The sequence below is a fragment of the Furipterus horrens genome, unplaced genomic scaffold (assembly GCF_987537825.1).
Source record: "Furipterus horrens unplaced genomic scaffold, mFurHor1.1.pri manual_scaffold_1, whole genome shotgun sequence".
Classification (NCBI taxonomy): domain Eukaryota; kingdom Metazoa; phylum Chordata; class Mammalia; order Chiroptera; family Furipteridae; genus Furipterus; species Furipterus horrens.
Window position 1 is genome coordinate 182,448,026 of NW_028327171.1, and position 23,352 is coordinate 182,471,377.

Below are 23,352 nucleotides of genomic sequence, written 5' to 3' on the forward strand. Positions count from 1 at the left end.
CCTTCAAATTGAAAAGTATGGTCACAACTTAATATTGATCCTTGTAATCATTGCAGCCTCAGGTCTGATTTGTGAATGTTCTTTCAAATGCTACAGTAAAACTGTTACAACTTAAAAATATGTATCTGTTCTCATATGTGGTACCCAGAGAACTTTGAATAACATGGGAGACCACCGGATGCTATGTCAGCTTAGCCTGAATGATTAATTTGGAATAGCTTTTCAGCATTGCTGTTTTGATATCAAGTAGTAGAATGACCTTGCACTTCATGTGGATGGATGTGCTGCTGTCTCATGTAGTATTTCTTGTGTGGGACTGTTGGGTTGGGAAATGCTGGTCTTGACATTCCCAAGCACAGATGACATTAACATGGTAGGTGACTTGTAATTTAAGGTTGGTGACTGGGGTGGACTATTTATATTTAAATGTTAGGTTGCAGATGGCCATTTCAAGATGGTATAGGATGTTTATGCTGCATTCTTTTGGATTTTGAGGAATTTTTGAAGTGTTGCTTTCAATATTTTAAGTGGTATTTTTACACTTAAAAGATGCAAGTTAACAAATGATGTACATTGAAATATAGGTAGTAGATGGGGAAAAGCACAGTTGTGATCATATATTTTGTTTTTTTTTCATTGGACAAGCAGGTGGAAAGAGCTGGGGCAGCCATGGAGTGACCTGGTATCAGTTGGTGGGCTGGTGGTTGGCTAAACCATCACCCGTAGATGAAGAGATGCTGCTTCCAGGCTCCTCTGTGGCTCTTTCCAAGGCTCCCCCAGTATTTTGTATTGCTGTCACCAAGGTTGGGAGAAAGAGGTTAGGCTGAACATAATAACGAGGATCCAACAGTGGTATAGTACTATATGTTGGGCACTGTACTTAGTGTTTATGCCAGTTAGGGACCTCGGTTGTTTGCAGTGCAGGAACAACATAGAGACTCACAGAATTGCAGAGAGGTTGGAAGGCCAGGAAGGATACATACTTGGAAGACAGGCAGGAACCAAGGAAAGGCTGGAGGGCTAGGCAGCAGGATCCCTACCAGAAGCCATGCTGCAGGAACCACCTGGTCTGCATGCTGCTGCTATTGCTGCAGGGTACTGAGTCTAACCTCCAGCCATTGCCACCTTCTTCCAGGGCTCCAGGTCCTGGGAGGATGTGATTGGCTCTGCATAAGCCATGTTGCTTGGAGTGTATCAAGAGCAGATCTGTCTCCTTTGAATTCTGTAATGAGAATTGGGCACTATATCTTACTAGATTACTTGTTATTGCAAAGTTACTGGGGACTCCTTGAAAGTGAGATTAGGTGCAAATAGGAACAGGACTTTATACTGGATAGTGTCCCCTTAAAAAAAGACAAATGCCTACTATGGCTTTCCCTTTTGGCTGCCCAACATTCATTTCCATAGCACCTTTCTTACCATACTTATGCTTATGAAAACAAAATGCCCCAGCCAAAGTCATGCAACTCTCCTTGCACGGCTGGACACAGAGCTATCCCCTCTTCAGAGGTTCTACTCTTCGAGATCTCCTTTGACCATTGTCTTCTGTGCCATATCTGAGGTGAGCACTGGGGAAGATGGCTTTGTCAGGGGCTGCAGTGCAGTGTTTTAGCAGGGTTTTTTTTTTTTTTTTTTGTCTTTTTATGAGTCAGAGTTCTTGGGGTTGATTGTGTTAAGGATCAAGCAATTTTAAGTCACTCACAGTCTGCCAGACTTTTTTGGCAGTATAGATCCTTTAGAAATGTTGTTGGCTTTCAAGGTTTATTTGCTTCTATAAACTAGTAACCAAAAGCAGAGATACTGCCAACTCCCAAGCTTTTGAACCTAGAACTTGATCTGAAAGCTTGACTCCTGGCAATTGGCCTTGGTGCTCTGCAGTTTGTTTTAGCTCTTGGTTAATAGAATCTACCTGGGAACAGTTAAGAAGTGTAAGGAGCAAAGAGTGGTGATACCGCTCCTGCTGTTACGTCATCATGGATGGTGGCAGAGCTATCCCCTTCTCAGGCCACAGAGGCAAAACCGTCGGAGCTTGGGGTAGGTCACATCTCTCACCTCCAGGCAGAAGGACTTCTCTTAGCAACACCATATGTTCTCTCTGGCTTTCAGACAGGCCAGTTTCGCAGCGTGCTTGTCTTTGTCTTGTAATCCTTACAAAATAGCCAACACAGACTCTAATGTCTGAATTTGTCTCAAATTCTCTAAAATGGCAGGCATGAGGTCCAAGTTGTAAGACACAACAAACAGGTCATGGTTTATTCAGCTGTTTTATTATTAAGTATCAGAAATGATCATCTTGCCAGTCCAAAACAGTAGGTCCTCACACCCTCCACCTGGTGACCTTGGCTCAGTCAGTCCATGCTCTTTAGCATATTACTTACACCATCCATTTCCTGGTACCAGCTTCTGTTATTAGGTAAGATGCTCTCTGTTACAAATAGCAAACAATCCATATCAAACAGCTTACACTATAAGGAGAATCAATTGGCTTCCTTGACTGAAAACTTGAGTGCGGTGGATTGGGCTTCAAGTGCAGTTTGATCAAGGGGTTGGTGAAGTCATTAGGGCTCTAGCGTGAATTCTCTTTTTGGATATTTTCTTGTCCCCCTCCGCCCCCGTGTGTTTGCATCCTCCTCAGTCTAGCCCTCCCCTCAGACAAGCCCTCCTGTGAATGCAGACAGGGTCCCAGCAGTTCCAAGTATCACATCTGTAAATCATGCCATACAGAGATAGATAGAACCTTAGCCCTAATATTGCAGGCCTCAGGCTCTGTTATATGACCAGTCTTGAGTGTCTGGAAGATGAAAATGTGTTGCTTGTCTTATTTCTAGATCCCATGCTACATTCCTGGAACAAGGGATAAAATTGGCTTCCCTAGAACAACAAGGATTCCCCTGGGGATCTTGGGAAGGAACGGTGTTCCCATCTGTGTGTCAAACAAAAGTATCATCAGTGCTTTACATGCGATCTCCTTTAATTTTCCCACGTGAATTCCTTTGATAGTTTACGGAAATCTCGGGTTAGCAAATGATTCTGACATTCTGATGGTAAACATTGCTCTTCCAGAGAAAAAATATCAGTTTCTTCTGGTAGAGCAAATATACCAGCTAATTTCACTGAGATGTCCAAGTGAACCAAACCAAGGCTAGAGATTGTAGTCACAGTAAGAAAATCAGTCCACTTATAGGAAGATAGGGTAGTGCCCGTACACTGATTTCTCGCCGTCCCATTTTTACCCTGAGAATGAGGGCGGTGCCACCATTTCCTCTGCCTCCATGCTAAAAAGACAAACGCAGCAAGCAAAACTGTGCTTGAATGACGAAATGAACGTTGGTATCACCTTTTCGGTTGGTTTACTTTCTTGTATTTTGGTTGGCAACAGAGTTGTGTTCTCAGAGTTTTCTACTTTTACTACTTGTCTGTAACTTACTTGGGCTGATTGCCGGTAACTCAGCATTTGTTTTGCCCTCTTCCCACTTTGGGATTGTAAAGTTGGGATAGAAGTGTAAAAGTAAGTACCCATACAAACCTCCTTGAAACTTATATTTGAAAAGATGGTGAAGCACGTTTAATGACAGAGAAAGATTGGCTGCTTAATCATTGTTACCTGCATCGACCTGTTGTCTCTCTGTCACTGTTTCCATAAATAGACTTGAATGTACAGGAACTCACCCCAGGGCAAAGAGTTCCTATTCAGCCTGTTTGCTTAATTTAAATTGCTGGTTTGAGGTGGTTATTTTTGAAACCCATCTCAGGTTGACACCCCCCTTAATCCCTAAGCCGCCTTCTCTCATCTGCCAAATTATATGTAATGAATCGCAGCTAGAGTGCTTTTGGCATTTCACGAGTCTGAGAACTTGAAATTTGATTTAAATGTTAATTTATTGTGACAAAGGTTGGGCACTCATGTTCCTATTCCTGTGCAAGTCTTTCCATGGACTTGGCATGGGACCAGGTCTCTCTCCCTGGCTGCTCCATCTCCAGAGAATGGCAAGGGCCCCTGCCCCCGACCCTTTTTGTTTAAAAAAAGAGTCTGGCCTAGTTCAAAGTGCATGAAGTGATTCTTAGGGCTACTGATGTTGGGTTTTAGCTATACCTGGGGCTATTTATTCCAGGTGTAGTTGGCATGAAACTAAAAAAAAGTTACCTTAACAGAGTTAACTCTATTTTTCTTCATTTGCGTATTAAATATTTCCATATTGGGTTCTTTTTGTGTGTGGGAGAGCTTCTGCTTCTTCTTGGTCTCTTTTTTGGCTTTCCGTGCACACTTAAGTTCTTTAAATAGGGTCAGAAATAAAATATGTCTGAATTCATATAAATAATTTTAAATTAATAATAAAGAATGACATAATTCCCAGTCTTTCCTGGTTCCCCTAGACCAACTAAATGTAGTTTTTGTTGCTTCTCAGAGACCTACTAGGTGTTCTAGACTAGAGTAGGAGGATGTTTATTTGACTTGCTAAGTATTAAGGAGGTAGACCAACCTTTAAAGATATAATATGCCGGAGTGACTCCATAATGGAAAGCATTAAATGTACTTTTCCCTCAGTATTGGGTACATGAATATACATGAGTATTCAATGCACGCTAATTTTATTTTGCTATTTTAGTCGTGTATCTGTTGGAATGAGAATTAAGAACTTGAGGTCGTTTTTGGCAAATTCTGTTATATAGGCAACCTTTGATTTACAAGTGGGTGTGTACTTTTCTTTATAAGCCAGTGTTGATGCCTGAGTGAAAGTTCCCCCCACAAGTACAATGTTATAAGTGGTGATTCAGTCCTTTAACACTAAATGTATTTCACTCTTACGTAACCTTAAGCAATATTTCTTAGTCTCTGAGCTTTCTTATCTTAAAGTGAGGTTAATGATAACAATACCTATCTCACAGAGTTATTGTGATGTTTAAATTAATTAAGGCATGTAAAGTTCCTAATACACTGTCTGATATGTGGCAAGTACTCAGTAAATGTTAGCATCATTCTTCATACATTATATCGTGGGAAACTGCATTCTGGAAGTCATTATGGAATACTGGGGGATGTCATCTTGGGGATGCAGATTCGTATAGGTTTAAGTCTGACATTGGTATGCAGGGTTCGGTGGAAGGGATGGGTTCGGTTCTCTTGCTAGACTTTCTCAGCTTCTGACTGGGGAGAGGGGAGGGTCTAAAGAAGAAAATGAAGACCCTGGCTTCCTAGTGGCTCTTTCTGTACATGGACTTTGCCTGGGATGATGGACTGGGAAGGAGGGGCATTTGTGGGAAATGGGGCTTCTAGTGGTGTGGCAGCCACTGTAGCCACCTCAGAGGTTATAGTGAGGAAGGTTATAACATTTGTGAGACAGGGGACAGCCATTTGGAACTACCAGCATTTCATTTCTCCAGTGGTGCTAAGAACACATCCGAAATAATTTTGCTCATTTAAGTTGACCCTTTTCTTATCTTTTCTGCAGCTGGAAACTATGGCCAAAATGGAGGTGAAAACGTCACTGCTGGACAATATGATTGGAGTTGGAGATATGGTTCTTTTAGAACCTCTCAATGAGGAGACCTTCATCAACAACCTCAAGAAGCGCTTTGACCATAATGAAATATATGTGAGTATGCCTGAAAGGTCATGTGTGGAGTTTGGACTTTGTATTCTGTGGCAGAGAGCTGGCTTTTCTTCCTCAAACTCTTCTCTCCCTCTCTCTTTTTAAAAAAATGTTTATAAGTCCAGAATTATTTGTTTATACCCTCAGAAAGAGTTTTGTGTTTGCTCATTTGGCACATGAGTAATACTGATTAGAATCAAGTGAGCCTGCTTTTCATATGGTATTTACAGAGTGCTTGCTTTCTCCCTTCTGAGGAACATATATTCAGGAGGAGTTTTAAAATCTATAGGCATCTTCTTGGATGCCTTCATAAGATTAGCGGTCTAACCTCTGAGAAGCTACTCATTAGAATGCAAGACAGGGAATTGTCAAAAAAAGATACGAACCTTCCTGATGTTTGTAGTTAGTAGAAACAGGAGCAAATTACCAGATAAACAATATGTATTTGGTTTCTGGAGGTGTGGGAATAGTCAATGTCCTGCTGTACAAAAGTATAATGTCATATACAAAAATGAAAACATATAAATATAATACAATAATAGGAGAAATCTCACGTTGTTGTAAAAATTCTTTATAAAGGACTTACTTTAATTATCAAGTTCCTTAAGTATTTAAAACATGAGTAAAAAATACATTTATATTTAGTTCTTAAGGAATTTGTTTAAAGCACAGACATTTGCATCTGTTCGAGTACAGGTGTATTGTTTACTAAACCAAGGACACGGGGCGTTGGTCCTCTGTACCAGAGCTGAGGAGGAAACAGGATGGATTGGGTGGAAGTATGTAGTTTTAATAGATTCTGCCGTGCTTGTGAGTTCTTCCCCTTTTCATACTGTATCTGTGTCTGGATGTGAATGGGATTGTTGGGACGTGCTTCATATTTTTCTATTAATATGGGAACAAGCAGTAGGAGGAAATATAAGTAAATAAAAGGAGAAGTCATGAGTGATAACAAGTGGGATCAGTTATAACTTCTGTGGAACTAATATATTTAAAAAATTATATATGCAAAGCCATATTATTTGTCACATATAGCTTTCCTTTCCAGGTAGCCAGTCATGATCAAGGATAACTTTGGATAATTTCTTAATAAAATTCATCATTTGGGAATTGAACTCATCTTTGTTGAGTCATATTGTTGGAGGTAGGGAGAGGTTGACAGTAACATGAGATATGTGGATACTGCCTTTGGGACATTAATTTGATAATTGGATCCAAACCTAAGTTCAGAGATGTTATATAAAATGCTGCTGAGCAGGGAAGAGGTATTGTTTGGTTTGGCAGTGAGGCCTGGCGTCACCTTCCCTCAAAGTATAGCAGTTTGACTTTCAGGTGGGAAAACTTACGGTTCTGCAGCTTTAATTGAAAGTAGGGTCTGATATCAAGTAAAGGGCAGACTTTAAACATTGGTTTCTGAGATGGAGATAAGGGGAATCAATTATATCGTAACTAAAAAGTTGCTGATCGTGTTTCTTTTTGGCTCTAAGAAGCCCAATTCACTTCTAGATGAATTGAAAATGGAGAGGAGAACATTACATGCACTCAAATACCTGAATTGTTGTGCCCACTAAAAATAAAACAATCCCCTTTTTAACAAAATGCCAAGTGTTAACATTCATGAGTCTTTAGCAGACAAAATGTCTGGTTTCAGCCCTACATAATTTTATTTTCTAACTTTCCGGAATGGCATCTCTGGTGTAAAACAAAAGCAGAAAATTACTTTCTGCTTCCAGGTAGTCCATATTGATTAATATTTTCCATGATATTTTAGGACTATCATTTCCATGAGACCAGGCACCTTCATTTTGTAACTTTAAACACTCATCATATTGGAGGGTTGGGCATTCTCTAATTTTAAGCAGGACTTGTTAAGCATGTAATATTTTTGTAATTAAAAAAATACTGTACAATAACTTTGACTATCACATCTCTGCAACCTCACATGTCACGTATACTATCCTTGGGAAACCTGTTTTTGACTCTTATTCTGATAATAATTTCTCTTTTGTTTTTGTTCATGGGTTGCTGTAAAATTGTTTAGCCTGATGCCAAAGGCTAAGTTAGTATGATGTGCAATGTTTTACTGTCTGTTACTTCATCTTGTTTTTTAATTCTTTCACAGAAAACGAAGGTGCAATGTTTTTTAAAATCTCTTATAGTCTCATAACTTTGTTTCATTCTATAAAAGTCGGTGATGGTCCATGATTACTCATCATGCAAAGATGCTGAACAGTCGCAGTTTTAGAAACCATGGTTGACAGGGTGGTCAGTGAACAGATCGGCCCTTGGCCTAGACTTATGAACTGGCTAAAATCCATGGCTTTAGCAGCCCCTGTGAATAGCTCCTGGTCATGAGGTCTCTGTCCTTTCATCCTGCCCTTTATCACCCCACTTCCCCCATATCTAGAGGTAAGAAGTAGTCCCTACTTTCATGGAGTTCTCTCTCACAAGGGATTGCTTTCCTGCTAGGTATGAATTATCAGCTCTTTAGGGGATTCATAACCCTTAGTGGATCATCAGACAACTGAATCTGGAAGTAGAATTCCTTGTGATCCTCTCATATACTCCACCTGAAGCCCTGGGGAGGCCACTTGAGTCACATACACTCTTCAAACTACTGACTGTGGCCAGGGGACTGGAATGAGCTGAGTGGCTTAAGAGTGATGTCTACTCTTAGGATTTAGGGAAGGTCAGGTTTTTTCCAAAGTAGATAGGCTGTGTGTAAGGGGGTGGATACCCAACCAAATATATCTCTCAGCGTATTAGGAAGAGGAAAAGGGGGATAGGCAGGCTGAGGAGGCCACCTGCTGTAAGCCCCTCACAGGTTTGGTGGGGAATTTTGTAATGAAGTGGCTTTATTGATGTTGACACCACCCTGAAGGATATGACTTCTTAGAAGCACTTATCGTTTGAGTTCTAGGCTTCAGGTGCACCCAAAGGTGTGCTTCTTACACTTTTCTACTAGAGAAGTCCTGATGGCAGAGAATAAATAGGTGCTTCAGGGACTCTGGGAACAGTTGAAATTCTTTCACTTTAGGAATATTTTGTTGAAATCTTTGCTTCGCAAGTAATTCAGAGTTTTATTCTATTCTCTAATGCATATGGGTTTGTTTCAATCTAATATACTCCTCCAGCTCTTTTTGGAGTAAGAACTATCTTTGGTGCTGACAGGTAGAGTTGGTTTGCTTTCTATCTGAATTGTTGCGTTGGGGACCATCTCGATAGAGGTTTGAATGTGCCCTATTTTAGAATCTTATGTTAATTGTAATTGTAAGAGGATTGTTTTGAATGTTTGATTAAATAAAATTACCCTAATTTTTATTTCTTTATTTCTTAAATTTTTTTTTTTTTTTTTTTTAGAGAGAGGGGAAGGAGGGAGAAAGAGAGGGAAAGAAACATCAATGTGTGAGAGGACCATCCACTGGTTACCTCTTGCATTCCCCCAGCTGGGGACCTGGCCCTCAACCCTGGCATGTGCCCTGACTTGGGATCGGACCAGCAACCCTTTTGTTCATAGGCCGATGCTCAATCCACTGAGCTACACCAGCCAGGGCAAAATTACCTTAATTTTTAAAAGTTAGTATTGAATTAGGATCCGCATAAATTTGGCATCAGGTACTTTTATGGAAGATACTCAGATGTGTGCCCCAGGAGTACTAATTTTTATTTTTATTGTCTATTTTGCATAGAAGTAGGCTCACACACTTGTTTAAAAAGCCCTGAGTTGGTTCATACTCAGGCAGAGTCTCTACATCTGGGACAGATTTAGTTCCAGCCGTTGATGTGATATTTGCAGTAAGGGCTATTCAGTGGAGATGAAGGAGGGTCAGGTGAGAACTGATAGAGGGAATGTTGGGCTGTGGGGTAACAGGCAGGGTCAGGACTCTGTTTGCTTTTATTCCTCCCTCTTGGCAGCAAGCAGTTCAAGCTGGGACCAGCTGCAGGACGTGCCGTTCAGTCTAGCAGCCTCTGTGGTGGGAAATGCTGGTTGTGACATTCCCCAGTCAGCGCTGCTTTTCTGTCTTTTTTCTGTCCTTTGTCAGACCTTCTTCCGGCCTCCACCCCCACCCCAGCCAGATGGATTGAGGGCAGGATTTCATGTGGACTTGTAATGTCGTTGACCCAGCCAGACATGGTGCTGTTTTTAGGGAGGCTGGTCAGGACTGTGGTTCTGTTCAGGAACAGGAAAGCTGCAATTTAGGCGAGAAGAAGGCCCATGGCAAATTTGGAAACAAAAGGACCAAGATGTCTGTTCTCTGACAAAGAAGTATTTTTGGTGCTGACTAGTAGATTTAGTTTGTTTTCTATCTGAATTGTCAGGTTGGGGATCATCCAGTTATAGAGGTCGAATTAGTCCAATTTTAGGATCTTAAACTGATTGTAGATGTAAGAGTAACTGCTTTGAGGGTCTAGTAAAAGTTGCCTTAAGTTTTAGAAGTTAGTATTTGACTTAGGATCCCCATAAGGATGGGATTAGATAGATGCTTTTATGAAAGATACTCAAAAGATGTACAATATGTTTCATTTAAAATATTGCAAAGTAAATGAAAGTAATACTAGTTAATATTTACATATTTATTTGAAGTTTCAAAAACAGTTTTTACATCTAAACATAAAAATTCCTACCTAATAGGTATAACATGTATTCCTGGGAATTTGGTATAAATGATGTCTTAGTTTTCTCTCAATGCACAATAAATTACCCCAAACTTAGCAACTTAGAATAATACACATGTGTCATCTCATTGTTTGTATGGGTCAGGAGTTTGACCATGACTTAGCTGGGCCTTCTGCCCAGGGACTTCCCAGGCTGTCGTCAGGTGTGCCCACTAGGGCTGCTGTCTCATTGGAGACTAGGTCCTTTTCCAAGCGCTTGGGGCGGCTGGCAGAGAGCTGGAACCCCTGTTGGCAGGGGCTGGAATACAGATGTCCAAATGAGTGCTATTCTGGCTACCCAGATGGTCTCTATATTTTTTTCCTTTTAAATTTTTCTTTAAAAAGTCTTTATTTATTTTTAATTACAAAAGTAACAAATGCTTTTGGAGAAAAATTCAGAGTACGGGCATACATGACATAAAAATGTAATTTTCTGACCTTATTACCCCAGTCCCCTTTCCAGAAGTAAGAGTTGTTTAATAAGAGTGGTGGGTAATCTTCCAGATTATGTAGATTTGATTAAACGTTAAACTTTTTTCTTCTGGAGTTGGAAGTAGGAGGAGGTTCTCCTTTATCTAGATGGATGTGCCTTTCTTTACCCAAAGAACCCAGACCCAGTCAAGCTTGAATGAAGCAAGAACCCTCTTCAGTGCTGCCTCCCATCCTCCTAGACTGAGTGGGGAAAGGAGGGGACTCCCTGGCCCATGAAAGGGGCCACCTAGACTTGATTATGGTTGAGTGGTATGCCAAGAGCAGATTTGGCCTTCTCAGCTCATTGAAAAAATAGAGCACAGTTTCAACACATCCGTGCTTTCTTGAAACTTTTGGTAAATGAAAGATTTCTTCCTCTTAGAACTTGCAAACTGGGCACACATTTATCTGTTATTTACTAAGTGTAGAGTTGTTTTATCCTGCAAGCACTTGTATTTGAACTATTTATATAATATTTATAATATATCAATTTAAATGTTCTGGTTCAAGCCATATCTGAAGTTTGATTTGGAGGAAATTAAGATCCAACTTTGCGTCTGCAGAAGTGGGAATCTTTTGGTGGTGGGTACTAAGAAGCAAAGACCTGAGCTGCAGGCCTGGTTCTGCCACTTATCCTGTGTGAGACCTGGAATAGGTGCCTTAGCTTCTCCGAGATTGTTTTCTTATTGATAATGTTATAACATTAAGTCCTTATTGGTACAATATATGCTTTTCTAAGCACTATATGTATTTGTTCATTTAATTTTTACTAGAGTCCTGTATACTATAGGTTTTTGAACTACCTTCTTTTTACATATGAGGAAACAGAAGCTCAGAAAGGCTAAGAAACTTATCCAAGGTCACACAGCAAGTAGGTGATGGAGATGGAATTCACACCCAGGAAGGAAGTCTAGCCCCAGAGTTTATGCTCTTAGTAACAGTCCTGCTGACTGTATACGGTTGCCGTGAGCAGCAAATGAATGATACTACTAATATGGAAGCATTCTGAGCCTGCGAAGTGCTGTTCAAAAGAATTCAGTACGATATTGAAGAATGTGTGGGTTTGGAATAAGGCAGTCTCAACAGCCCAGACAGATAATTGACGTGTTAAATCAGTATTTCTGCCATGTGTTCAGTTAAGCATTCAATAGTGCAGTGACATGAACTCATGTGACATGGAACAAGTGTGTTCAGTTCTCAAGTCATATGTGCTTACGTGTTAAAAGCAGTAACTATCATTGGGATGAGGTTCCCCCTCTGGAAGGTGGAAGATCTTAGGTGATCGTTTCCTGGATGGAGGTGATGGAGAGCTGCATGCGGTTCCTCATGAGCATGAGGTAGAGGGGGAGAGGGGGAAGCAATTCAGCACAAGGGACATATGGCCATTTTGCCCTCTTCTTTACACATGCATTTGTTTCTGCTGTTAAATCTGTAGTACAGGTAAATATTAATGGTGATCCTAATTTCTAAAGAAACTATTTTGTTCATCAAACTCTGTTTTGGAGGGGGTGAGGGGTGAGATACAGTGTGGCATATTGACAAAGGCATGGGCCTTTGGCAGGCAGATAGACTGAATCTTGGCCATTCACAGCCCCTGTGACCACTGTAAATAACTGAGGCTCAGTTGTTTCAGTCATAAAGTAGGTATCATGATGCTTACCATCTTAGCCTGGTGTTTGGCACTTAGCAGAAGTGAAGCATCTGGTAGGTCCATGACTGTCTGAAAAACTTGGAAACTCAGAAAGACTTTTCTTCAAGATTTCAGACACAGATTATCTTGTAATTAGAATCACTCTCTCTCTCCCCTTCCCTGCTTCTCTCTCTTCTTCCCGCTCTCCTTTTGTTTTCCCTACCCCCTTGTTCTTTGGTATTCACTGTAGAGATTTCATTTTTCTTGCATTACCACTTTTATTTAGCCACACAATATTATTTTCGAGACTTCTCACCAGTAGTATACCTTTAACACAGGACCACTCTGTGCCTTAGTTAAGAGAGTTTTATTAGGCCCAGAGAATGGTATATATTGTCTCATTACAGAGTTGATCTCAATGAAGATATGGTAGTATTGTGTTCTGCTCTGAAATAAAGGCTGCCTGATGTGCTATTTTTAGCCAGTGTTTCAGCGTGGCATAGAACTCATATATAGTTCTTTAATTCGTAGTCTGCAGTGACCGGCAGCACCGGAGCAAAGGATTATATGATGGTAGTTGAGGCCTGTCTCAAAATAGACAGACAGTGACCATGCCTGACAAGCTTTCTGGCCTCCTTGGCAGCCACGATTTGCATGACCTGGTCCATGGGTGGGCTGCTGATCTAAGACCAGTGATTTATGGCATGGCGTGGGTGAAAAACAACAACAACAACCAAAACAACAACCACCACCACAACAACAGGTTTGGATTCTCTCCTTAAAGTTTGAATTGAGAAATACTGAAAACAGAAGATCAGTGGAAGCAGATGCCTGCAGTCATGACTGTTGTGAGGCCATGATGAGCCATGTGCAAGCAGAAACTATGAACAAGTCTTTGACTTAGACCAGCTGTGGAGTAGAAAGTGAGGAAACCTGTTAGTAGCAGGCCCGGAAGGCACAGAAACATGAGCCGAGGATGAGCACATTGACCTTGGAACCGGAAAGGAAGTCTTCACAAACCTGTGTTGCCTTGATAGTAATCCTGCCTCACACCCATACTTTGGGTCCCATCTCTTCCTGTAGTTCCATGATAGGTTGCTTGGGGGTTCCTGGGTGTGTTCATTGTTGCAGTGAAACTTTCCGTATCTGCTGTAACTTGAGAGCATCTCTGCGCTGCGTAGCTGAAAGAGCCTGACCAAATCACACTCTTCTCCTCTAGCGTCACAGGCTTTGTTGGGTCCTACCTCTGCCGCTAATTGTGAGACCTTGGGCAATTTTTAAAGCCCTCTAATGCCTTCAGTGTTTTCCTCTGTGAAGATCGGCTATTATTAGTTATGTGTGTATGTGTTTGTATGTATATATTGCATAGGTACCAAAAATATGTTCTTAGACTAGAGATGTGAGGTGTATACACAATGACATTGTTCAGATATAAGACCCAGATAGGAGTCTAAATTGGTTATTGACATTGCATTTGTAAATTTTCACTTAGGCAGTTTTTCACAATTTTGAACTGTACCTGAAAGACCAACCAAAGCATCTGGTTGACCAAACTGTGTCTTTAAAATTCAATTAAGGCAAAAACCCTCTTCAGGGAAATTTGAGAAATCTTACAGATAACGTACTTAAAAACACTGTGGCATATAATGTCTTGTTGTCTTGTAATCAGACAACCAGGATCTGAGATATCAGAATAGGGTGAGTTCCTCCTCCTGAAGTGATTAGCATGTTGTCATTTCTGAAGCTTCCCCCAGCTTGTCTTGTATAATTATCGCCTAAGTATTGTAGACTTTTAATAGTAGTTTTATTAAGACATAGCTCATGTGCTCACCCAATAGCTCATCAATTCTCTGTATACAAAGACCATTTTGTAAGACTCTGGCATTACAGGACTCGTCAATAAATTTAGCTGAGATAGTAACGTGTTATAGACCTTCATGTCCTGTTTGACCATTAACAGTGGCCAACAGATGCCAATAGAGCCCAACAGTGAGTCTTTATTTTCACAATAGCTAATGCTTAACAACCCCTGGCTGGTTTGGCTCAGTGGATTGAGCGTCGGCCTGCGAGCTAAGTGTCGCTGGTTCGATCTTCCAGTCAGGGCACATCAGAGAAGGAAAACTCTGACTCCAAAAAACCTCCGCTGCCTTGCGGCATACCTCTTCAGGGGAAAGGCTAAGGGAGTAAACCCCGACAGAAAATCCGGAGCCGGAGTCCCTAAGGCGGTTTGACGTTGTAGTCAACACCGGCAACTCCTGCGGCGCACCTGAAGCCAAGCTGTATTGACTCCGTCTTTCCCTTGGACCCTTCAGCTGCGAAGAGAGGGGGGGTCTGCTGCATGGGCAACAGCAGACCCTCCATATCACCCTGCCCAGGCTCTGTAGCTTCAGCTTCACTGGAGAGGACACTCCAGCGTCATCGCAAGATGTGGATTCAACACGGGAGGAGACAGATACCGTGTCACTCCCGAGTCGGACTGCACAGCCATTCTCGGCGGTGCAGATAGACTCTTAAGAAGCTACACCATCGTCTCTCGAGACGGACGGCTGCCGACGAGCTAATGCTTATGGCCTGCTTGCTGTGCGTCAGGGGCTGTGTTTTGTGCTGTAACACGCAATCTCATTTAATCCTCAGAATTAGATGTGGGAGGGACCAGTGTCATCCTCCATGTGTAGATGAGGAAACAGGGGCTTGGAGAAGTTAAGTAATGTGCCGAAGTTTGTGTAAAACTGAAAAACTGCCAATAGCTTGGAGCCAAGGTTTATACGATATCTCAAACATCTGAAACACTGTTATACTTTAGGACATAGAATCAGACCTCAAAAACGCTTAAGTCCAGTTGGCTTTAATTTAGTCATTTCCATCTTCTGACATATGAGGCTCTTTACAATTTGAGCCCGTTCTTAGTCTCTAGGCTGTTATTCACAGGAGGTCTTTCTCCAGGCAAGTCTTTCCATTCCCTGTGTCTGAAATGTGATTGGGTGGCCTTGGTGCCTCTAACAGTGTTTGAATCCATGTTGTAGCATGTGTCAGAATTTCCTTCCTTTTTAAGGCTGAGTAGTACTCCACTGTGTCTATATACCACATTTTATTTATTCATTTAGCCGTCTATGGATTGCTTCCGCCTGTTGGCTATTGTGGACAATTCTGCAGTGAACCTGGTGTACAGATACCTGTTTTGAGTCTCTGGGGGTTTATGCTTTCAAAAAATACATTTTGAAGGACACAACTGTCTTAGCAAACTTTTTTCAGAAGGGAGGTTCACCTAAAACCTAAAATCTCACATGTTATTTTTTTGGGGAAATTATCTGAATCATGCCAGCCTTTCAGACCTGTTAAATCTTCCAGCTTTCTTGGGGCATTCTTGGATCCCTGAGGTTCACAGTGATTTTTCCTACTTTTAAACCCTAGTCACTCTTTGAGACAGTAAGATAAGGAGACAGTTGACTCATTTAGCCAAAAATCCCTTAAAACCTCTTTCATCTGTTTTTGAGGCTAGAGAAGTTAACTCCTAAATTTTACATTTTATGATATAAAAGTCTCACTTCCTAAGCTCTGTTATAAGCATCTCAAGTGTACAGATTACAGGAGCATCTTATATTTCCTAAGGCGACGTTTTGCATAAAGAAGACTCTTAGAAAATTTGTTGCTTGCTTGTTAAACGGTTATAACGGAAGTTCAGTCAAGGCAGTCAGTGCAGGTGTACAGCCATGTGAAGGGCTATTATTACCTGAGTCGTGACCATCCTGGATTCAAACTGTTGTTACTTCACAGGTGACAGTAGCGTGGTTTGGAGACTGAGAATTGGAGGACTTCTACACACCTTTAATATTTCTTTGATGCCATTTTAGATTAAATTATTAGCATTAAGTAAAATATTTAGATAAATCTTGCCTGCTGCATTTCCCCTTTCCTGGTGTATTTCTTTGAAGTTAAAGAATAATTATGATACAGTGTCTTGCAATACTTCAAGATGTAGGCACAATTTTGTGTGCTGAGACCAACAGTTTAAAAAACATCTTTTCTGTTGAGATGAGACATTTCTCCTGTAACTAGAAGATGTAATCCCCCCCCCACCTTTAAATTTATTCCTGGTAGGATAAGGATTTCAGCATCCTTCTGAGTCAAATAGGAGGCTTCTGCCCAACCCAGCAGCGCTCTGTTACGCAAAGGTGAAGAGGAGCTGCAGTGAGGCATCTTCGACACAAGTCTCCTGCTCTTAGGTGTTCCTGGCCACTTCTGCCAGAGCTCCCCCGGTTTACAAGACAGCGTGGGTTGTGCGCTCTAATGAAAAGAGAACAGATTCTTGGCTCCTGGTCCTGATTCCACTTTTGTTAGATAATGTGGTCAGAGCACTTAACTTATTTGTGCTCCATTGTTATGCACATTAAAATGGAGAATTCATATCTATCTCATGGGGATTTAGGAAGAGTTTAGTAAAAAGGTGCTTAAGTGTATATTATATACCAGCATTTTAATAGGCTTGGAGATGAGTTTTTAGGGAACTGCAGAGACTGTAAACAAGTAACTAAAATTCATTCTGTAGGAAATAATGAAGCTGGTAGGTAGGCAGATGGGACGCTTAGTTAGAGCCTCAGCAAAGCAGAGGCTATAAAAAAAACTGTAGGAAGAATTTGATATTTGAAAAGAAGTGTCAAAGTAGACCTCACGGTGAAAACAAGTCATTGTAGGATTGCCTTACATTATTTTATGATTTAGTTATAATCTTATTTTCAGTTTCATATGGGGGATTGAAATGTAAACCTACAGGGTTTCAGTGCTTCTAAAGATCTTAATGTTGCCCTGGGAAGAACTATGATATGAAATATGTGAAACTCTCTGTCTTTTTGTGCGTGTATACTAATGTTTCATTTCTCTGGCATCGTGGAGGAGCGTAGTACAGTTTTATATAATTGTGACTCATAATATATTAAAATTGTGCTTTACTATTTAACTTGAAAAAAGTTTCTTTGGTTAGACATCTTTCCAAAATGCATTGCATGTAGCCTTGTCATCAAACACAGAATTCTCTCTCATTTTGGCCCTTGATCGTCATGCTGTGCTCTGACTCAGTGCTATAATAAAGTGCTCAGGACCGGCTGGATGAGCTGTTGGCTCTTAGTCTAACCAGCTCTTTATTTTTATACTTTTAGAATTATTTCTCATGACTTCTTACTCTTTTTCTTTTTTTGTTTGTTTCTCTTTCTCTTTCCCTCTGTCTCTTCTTTTGCCATCACTGGACATTGCTTCTGCCCTTAAGGTGGGGGAGTTCTAGTCTCATATATCAACTGTATGCAGACTTTTATGTGTGCATTATATGTGTATTTTTCAGGAGAAAAGGTTCATAGCTTTCATTGTCATCTCAAAAAGATCACAACTAAAAAAAGGTTAAGAAGCAGCAATATTTTTTAAACTGTGAGATTTAGCCCATTAATGGGTGATGAAAACCATTTAGTTGGTTAGGACCAGCAGTTTAAAAAAAATTTGTATGAATAGAGTTGAACAAAGACTCAGTGTATCACATATGGTAAAGGTACTTATGGTTTTGTGAAATTTTAGTTTCATATCTATGTTGGGAGGCCCCCACAAAACATAATTATCTTCTGGAGGGCTGTCCCCTGGTAATACAGGGTTCCCCATCCAGGTGAGTGTTCTAAGAAGCCATCTGTATCAGTGTACCGGCTGATGTTTTGTGAGGAGCTGTGTTCGATTTCAGTGAAGATTTTTTGAAGATTCTTTCAACAGTTTGCCCGTTTCATGATGGGTGATTTATGAGTGCTTTTGCCCACACCACACTGAGTGTTCAACAGTACTTGACCAAAAACTGGATGACCTGGTGTCCTACTCCCCCTATGCACCTGCTCTTGACCAAAGTGACTTTTATTTTGTTTCTCCAGTATGTCCTCGAAGGGAAATGTTTTGCCCATGTGGAAGAGGTGAAACAAAAAATGGCAGAAGCACTAAAAGGCATTAAAATAGATGTGTTCAAAAGCTGTTTTGAGCAGTGGAAAGAAGTCTTGATAGGTGTATTGCATCATATGGAGAGTACTTTGAGGGTGACTAAAGTTTAAACATGTAAGAATAAATACACAATTTTAATAAATAAATTTCATTTTTTTGTTCTTCCTCACATGTATGTGTATGTAAATATATACTCAAGTAAACATAATTGGTTATGATGAAAGTTTTTAAAGTACATTTTATTGATTATGCTATTTACAGTCGTCCCAATATTTTCCCCTTTGCACACCTCCACCTGGTACCCCCCTTCCCTCCCCCCCTTAGTTCATGTCCCCCGCTTAGTTCATGTCCATGGGTTGTGCATATAAGTTCTTTGGCTTCTCCATTTCCTATACTATTCTTAACATCCCCCTGTCTGTTTTGTACCTACCAGTTATGCTTCTTAGTCCCTGTACCTCTCCCCGCTTGCTCTCCCCTTCCCCTTCCCTGCTGATAATCTTCCATATGATCTCCATATCTATGATTCTGTTCCTGTTCTACTCGTTTGCTTCATTTGTTTTTCTTTTGTTTTTCAGATTCAGTTATTGATAGTTGTGAGTCATTTTAGTGTTCATAGTTTTGATCTTTTTTTCTTAAATAAGTCCCTTTAACATTTCATATAATAAGGGTTTGGTGGTGATAAACAACTTTAGCTTTACCTTGTCTGGGAAGCACTTTATCTGCCTCTGCATTCTAAATGATAGCTTTGCTGGATAGAGTAATTTTGGTTGTAGGTCCTTGCTTTTCATCACTTTGAATACTTCCTGCCAGTCCCTTTTTGTCTTCAAAGTTCCTTTCGAGAAATCAGCTGATAGTCTTATGGGAACTTCTCTGTAGGTAACTCTCTGCTTTTCTCTTGCTGCTTTTAAGATTCTCTCTTTATCATGAACCTTTGGCATTTTAATTATGATGTGTCTTGGTGTGGTCCTCTTTGGGTCCAGCTTGTTTGGGACTCTGTGCTTCCTGGACTTATATGTCTATTTCCTTGGCCAAATTTGGGAAGTATTCCTTCATTAATTTTTAAAATAAGTTTTCAGTTTCTTGCTTCTCCTCTACTCCTTCTGGCATCTCTGTGATTTGGCTGTTGGTACGTTTGGAGATGTCCCAGAGTCTTCTTATTATGTCCTGTTTTTTTTTTTTTTTTTTTGAATTATTTATTGTTTTTCTATTACAGTTGTCCCATTTTTCCTCCATTGCTCCCCCCCACCCAGCCCACCCCTTCTCCCACAGTCAATCCTCACCTCATTGTCCACGTCCATGGGTTATTTACACTAGTTCCTTTACTAAACCCTTCCCCTACTTTCCCCCCTTCTCTCCTTCCCCCTCTTCCCCCTGGTAACTGTTGTTCTGTTTCTTGTTTTCATGCCTCTGGTTCAGTTTTGCTCTTCTGTTTGTGTTGTTCATTAGCTTCCTGTATTAGGTGATACCATATGGTATTTGTCTTTCATTGCCTGGCTTATTTCACTAAGCATAATTCTCTCTAGTTCCATCCATGTTATCACAAATGGTAGAATTTCTTTTTTTTTTCTGTTGCATAGTATTCCATTGTGTAAATGTACCACAGTTTTTTAATCCACTCATCTATAGATGGGCACTTAGGCTGTTTCCAGCACTTGGCTATTGTAAATAGCGCTGCTATGAACATAGGGCTGCATAAGTTCTTTTAAATTGAGGTTTCGAGATTCTTCAGGTATAAGCCTAACAGTGGAATCGCTGGTTCAAAAGGCAGTTCCATTTTTAGTTTTTTGAGGAAATTCCATGCTGTTTTCCATAGTGGCTACACCAGTCTGCATTCCTACCAGCAGTGCACTAGAGTTCCCTTTTGTCCACATCCTTGCCAGCACTTGTTTGTTGATTTGTTGATGATGGCCATTCTGATTGTTGTAAAGTGGTATCTCATTGTGGTTTTAATTTGCATCTCTGATGGCTAGTGATGTTGAGCATCCTTTCATATACCTATGGACCCTCTGTATGCCCTCCTCCTTGGAGAAGTGTTTGTTCAGGTCCTTTGCTCATTTTTTAATTGGGTTGTCTGTTTTCTTGGTATTGAGCCGTATAAGTTCTTTATATATTTTGGACATCAATCCCTTATCTGAGGTATCATCGGCAAATATGTTTTCCCATATGGTTGATTCCCTTTTCATCTTGCTGATGTTTTCTTTTGCTGAGCAGAAACTCTTTAGTTTGGTGTAGTTCCGTTTGTTTATTCTTTCCTTTATTCCCCTTGCCTTAGGAGATGTATCGGTGAAAATATTGCTACGTGGGATATTTGAAACTTCCTTGCATATGTTTTCCTCTAGTACTTTTATGCTGTCACGTCTTACATTTAAGTCTTTGATCCATCTTGAGTTTATTCTGGTGTGTGGCATAAGTTGGTGGTCTAGTTTCATTTTTTTGCTTGTCCCTGTCCCATTTTCCCAGCACCATTTGTTGAATTTTTTTGAATTCTTCTTTCTTCATTCTGTTCTGGTTGACCGTTTATTTCTTATGTTCCAAATTGTTGATTTGAACCCTGGCTTCCTTCCTTCACTGTTGGTTCCCTGTGGATTTTTCTTTATTTCACTTAGTGTAGCCTTCATTTCTTCCCTTATGCTTTTGTTGTACTCAGTGAGCTCTCTGAGTATCCTGATCACCAGTGTTTTGAATTCTGCATCTGATAGATTGGCTGTCTCCATTTTCTTTAGTTCTTTTTCTGGGCTTTTGTTCTGTTCTTTTGGGCCATATTTCTTTGTCTCCTCAATTTGGTAACCTCCCTTTGTTTGTTTCTGTTTATTACATAGAGCTGCTTTGACTCTCTGTCTTGGTGCACCTGTTATGTTGTGTGGGGCAGAGCCTTGAGTAATCGCCAGGGTGGGCCAACCTGCTTCACTGCTTTGTGGCTCTGTATGTCGGGGAGGGGTCAGAGAGGGGACAGTGCCACTGCCTGGCTGCTGGAGGCTCATTTAGTCCTTGCCCCGTTTCCAGTAATTTCACCCACTTCCCATATGTGACTTGAACCCCTCTAGTTGTTTCCCTGGTGGTGGTTTCAAGAGTGGGTGGGTTTGCATATGTTCTAGGACCACGCAGGCCTTTTAAGCAGACTCTCCTGAGAGACTGGCAGTTTCTTCTTCTGGTCCAACCCCCACTGGTTTTTACAACCAGAAGTTATGAGGCTGTATTTTCCCAGCACTGGCCTGGGCTGTGTGATCTGGCCTGTGCTGGGATTGCTTAATCCCCCACACGTGAATGTGGGATGGCCGGTTCCGCTGGCCACTGCTGCCACTGCCACTGCCTTGCTGCTGTCGCCTCGCTGCTGCTGCCACTGCCTTGCCGCCACCACACTGCATCCTCTCCACTGCGGCTCCCTGTCTCTGCCCCTTCTACCCGTCTGGATGAGTATGGCTCTTTCAAATCCTTGGTGGTCGGACTTCCATACAGCTTGATTTTCTGGCAGTTCTGGGTGTTTTTTCTTTTGAGATTAGTTATGGTCCTTATGGTTGCGCAGGGAGGCAAAGCGTGTCTGCTTACGCCTCCTTCTTGACTGGAAAATGAAAGTTTTATTACTTATAACAAGTCATAGTCAGGCATTTGAAATGCACTGCGATAGAATGGCCCCAGTTTACAGTTGCTGCTGTTTTTCTATAGTGTGCTGGGATACCGTATGCTGAGTTTATTAGAAACGTGGCTAAAATGTAAGGGGGTGAAACTTAAAAGATTTTTTTTTCTTTTCAGAATGTTTATAGAATTAATCACACAGGAATATTTAAAGGGGAAAGAAGGATAGAAAGGTGATAGGCCGACAGTGACACCAGCGTTCCTGGGACAGTGAACCTGGTTCCTGGGAGCCTTGAAGGCCGCAAGCAGGCCTTTTAGCTCTGATCACACATTTCACCGTCTGGGGAGACTTCAGAAGATGCGAAGGCCCTGTCTGGGGAGACTTCAGAATATGCGAAGGCCCAGCCCCTCCCCAGGTTGTTGAAATAGAATCCCTGAGGATGGGCTTGTGGAAGAACTTTATTACAGAGTAAAGCACGTGGTCTTCAGGTCATATATCTCAGGGGCCTTTCTTCTGGGTTCTGAATGTGGTCTGGAAAGTGGAGTTTGCTGGATGCACTGTAATCTCAATAGGAATACTCATGTATTACTTGGTTAATCACAAGGCATCTGTTCTGGAATGCTAACATATCTGAAATACAAGGCAGAGATTGTTTTGACTTAGGAATGTTTGTACATTCTTGTTTTAATGTTTGCCCTTGAGAAGTAAAAGATAAATGTGCTAATTGAATGTACCCTTTTCTAAGAAAGGTAGAGCTTTTTCTTTCCCTCTTCCCTTTTTCTTTTATTTCCTGCTTTTTTCCTTGCTTCCCTTTCCCTTCCTAAATGTTGCAGGGCAGTGGGAGTGTGGGGAGTTTTCCTCTGTCATGGTCGTAGCATACACACGATTGGGAATGTGGGGTGCTAAGGGTTAGGAGCATGGAGGTGCTGAGCTATGAAGTGGCCGGGTTGGTTTGGAGGTGGGTTACAGGTTGGGTAGGAGTCAGTCAGTACACTGATTTAGCAAATACATACATACATACAAACATACATGCTTGCGTACATCAATCCCTGAACAGGAGGTTTAATCTGGTACCGCAGTTACTTACATCGAGGGTAATGAGGGCCAGACCACATTTTTCTCTTTTGGAAGTGGTAGGTAGAACCTAAATGGTGAGTAGTTTTGGCCACTGTGGGGTCCTTTTTGGTGTGATCAGGCGAATAGAACAACATCTGGATTCTGGTGGGAGTTTCTCTGTGTGTCATTTGGGACATAGGGACCAGGTTCCAGAGGGAGCACAGCTGCAGTGTTGGCCTGGTGGGAATGAACTAAACTGCCAGAGGCCTTTGGTGGGCTCTCCTGGTAACAGGTACCATCTGAGCTTGGGAGTGGCTCATTGGTGCTGGATATTAGTCTCTTATTTCCAGTTGAACAGTGAGTGGAACTCTTAGGGGTAAAAGGTGGATTCTTTTTGCTATTCCTTTTTGTAA

General features: G+C 41.2%; 1 protein-coding gene across 1 annotated transcript in view; it reads left to right on the forward strand.

The window, feature by feature from the left end:
* The window catches only part of MYO1B (myosin IB), a 165,078-nt gene that overhangs the window by 24,921 nt on the left and 116,805 nt on the right, over positions 1-23,352 (forward strand). The window contains exon 2 of the mRNA XM_090281999.1: positions 5,451-5,594. Coding sequence (XP_090138125.1) covers positions 5,460-5,594 — 135 coding nt within the window. The 5' untranslated portion in view covers positions 5,451-5,459. The remainder of the gene's footprint in view (positions 1-5,450; positions 5,595-23,352) is intronic.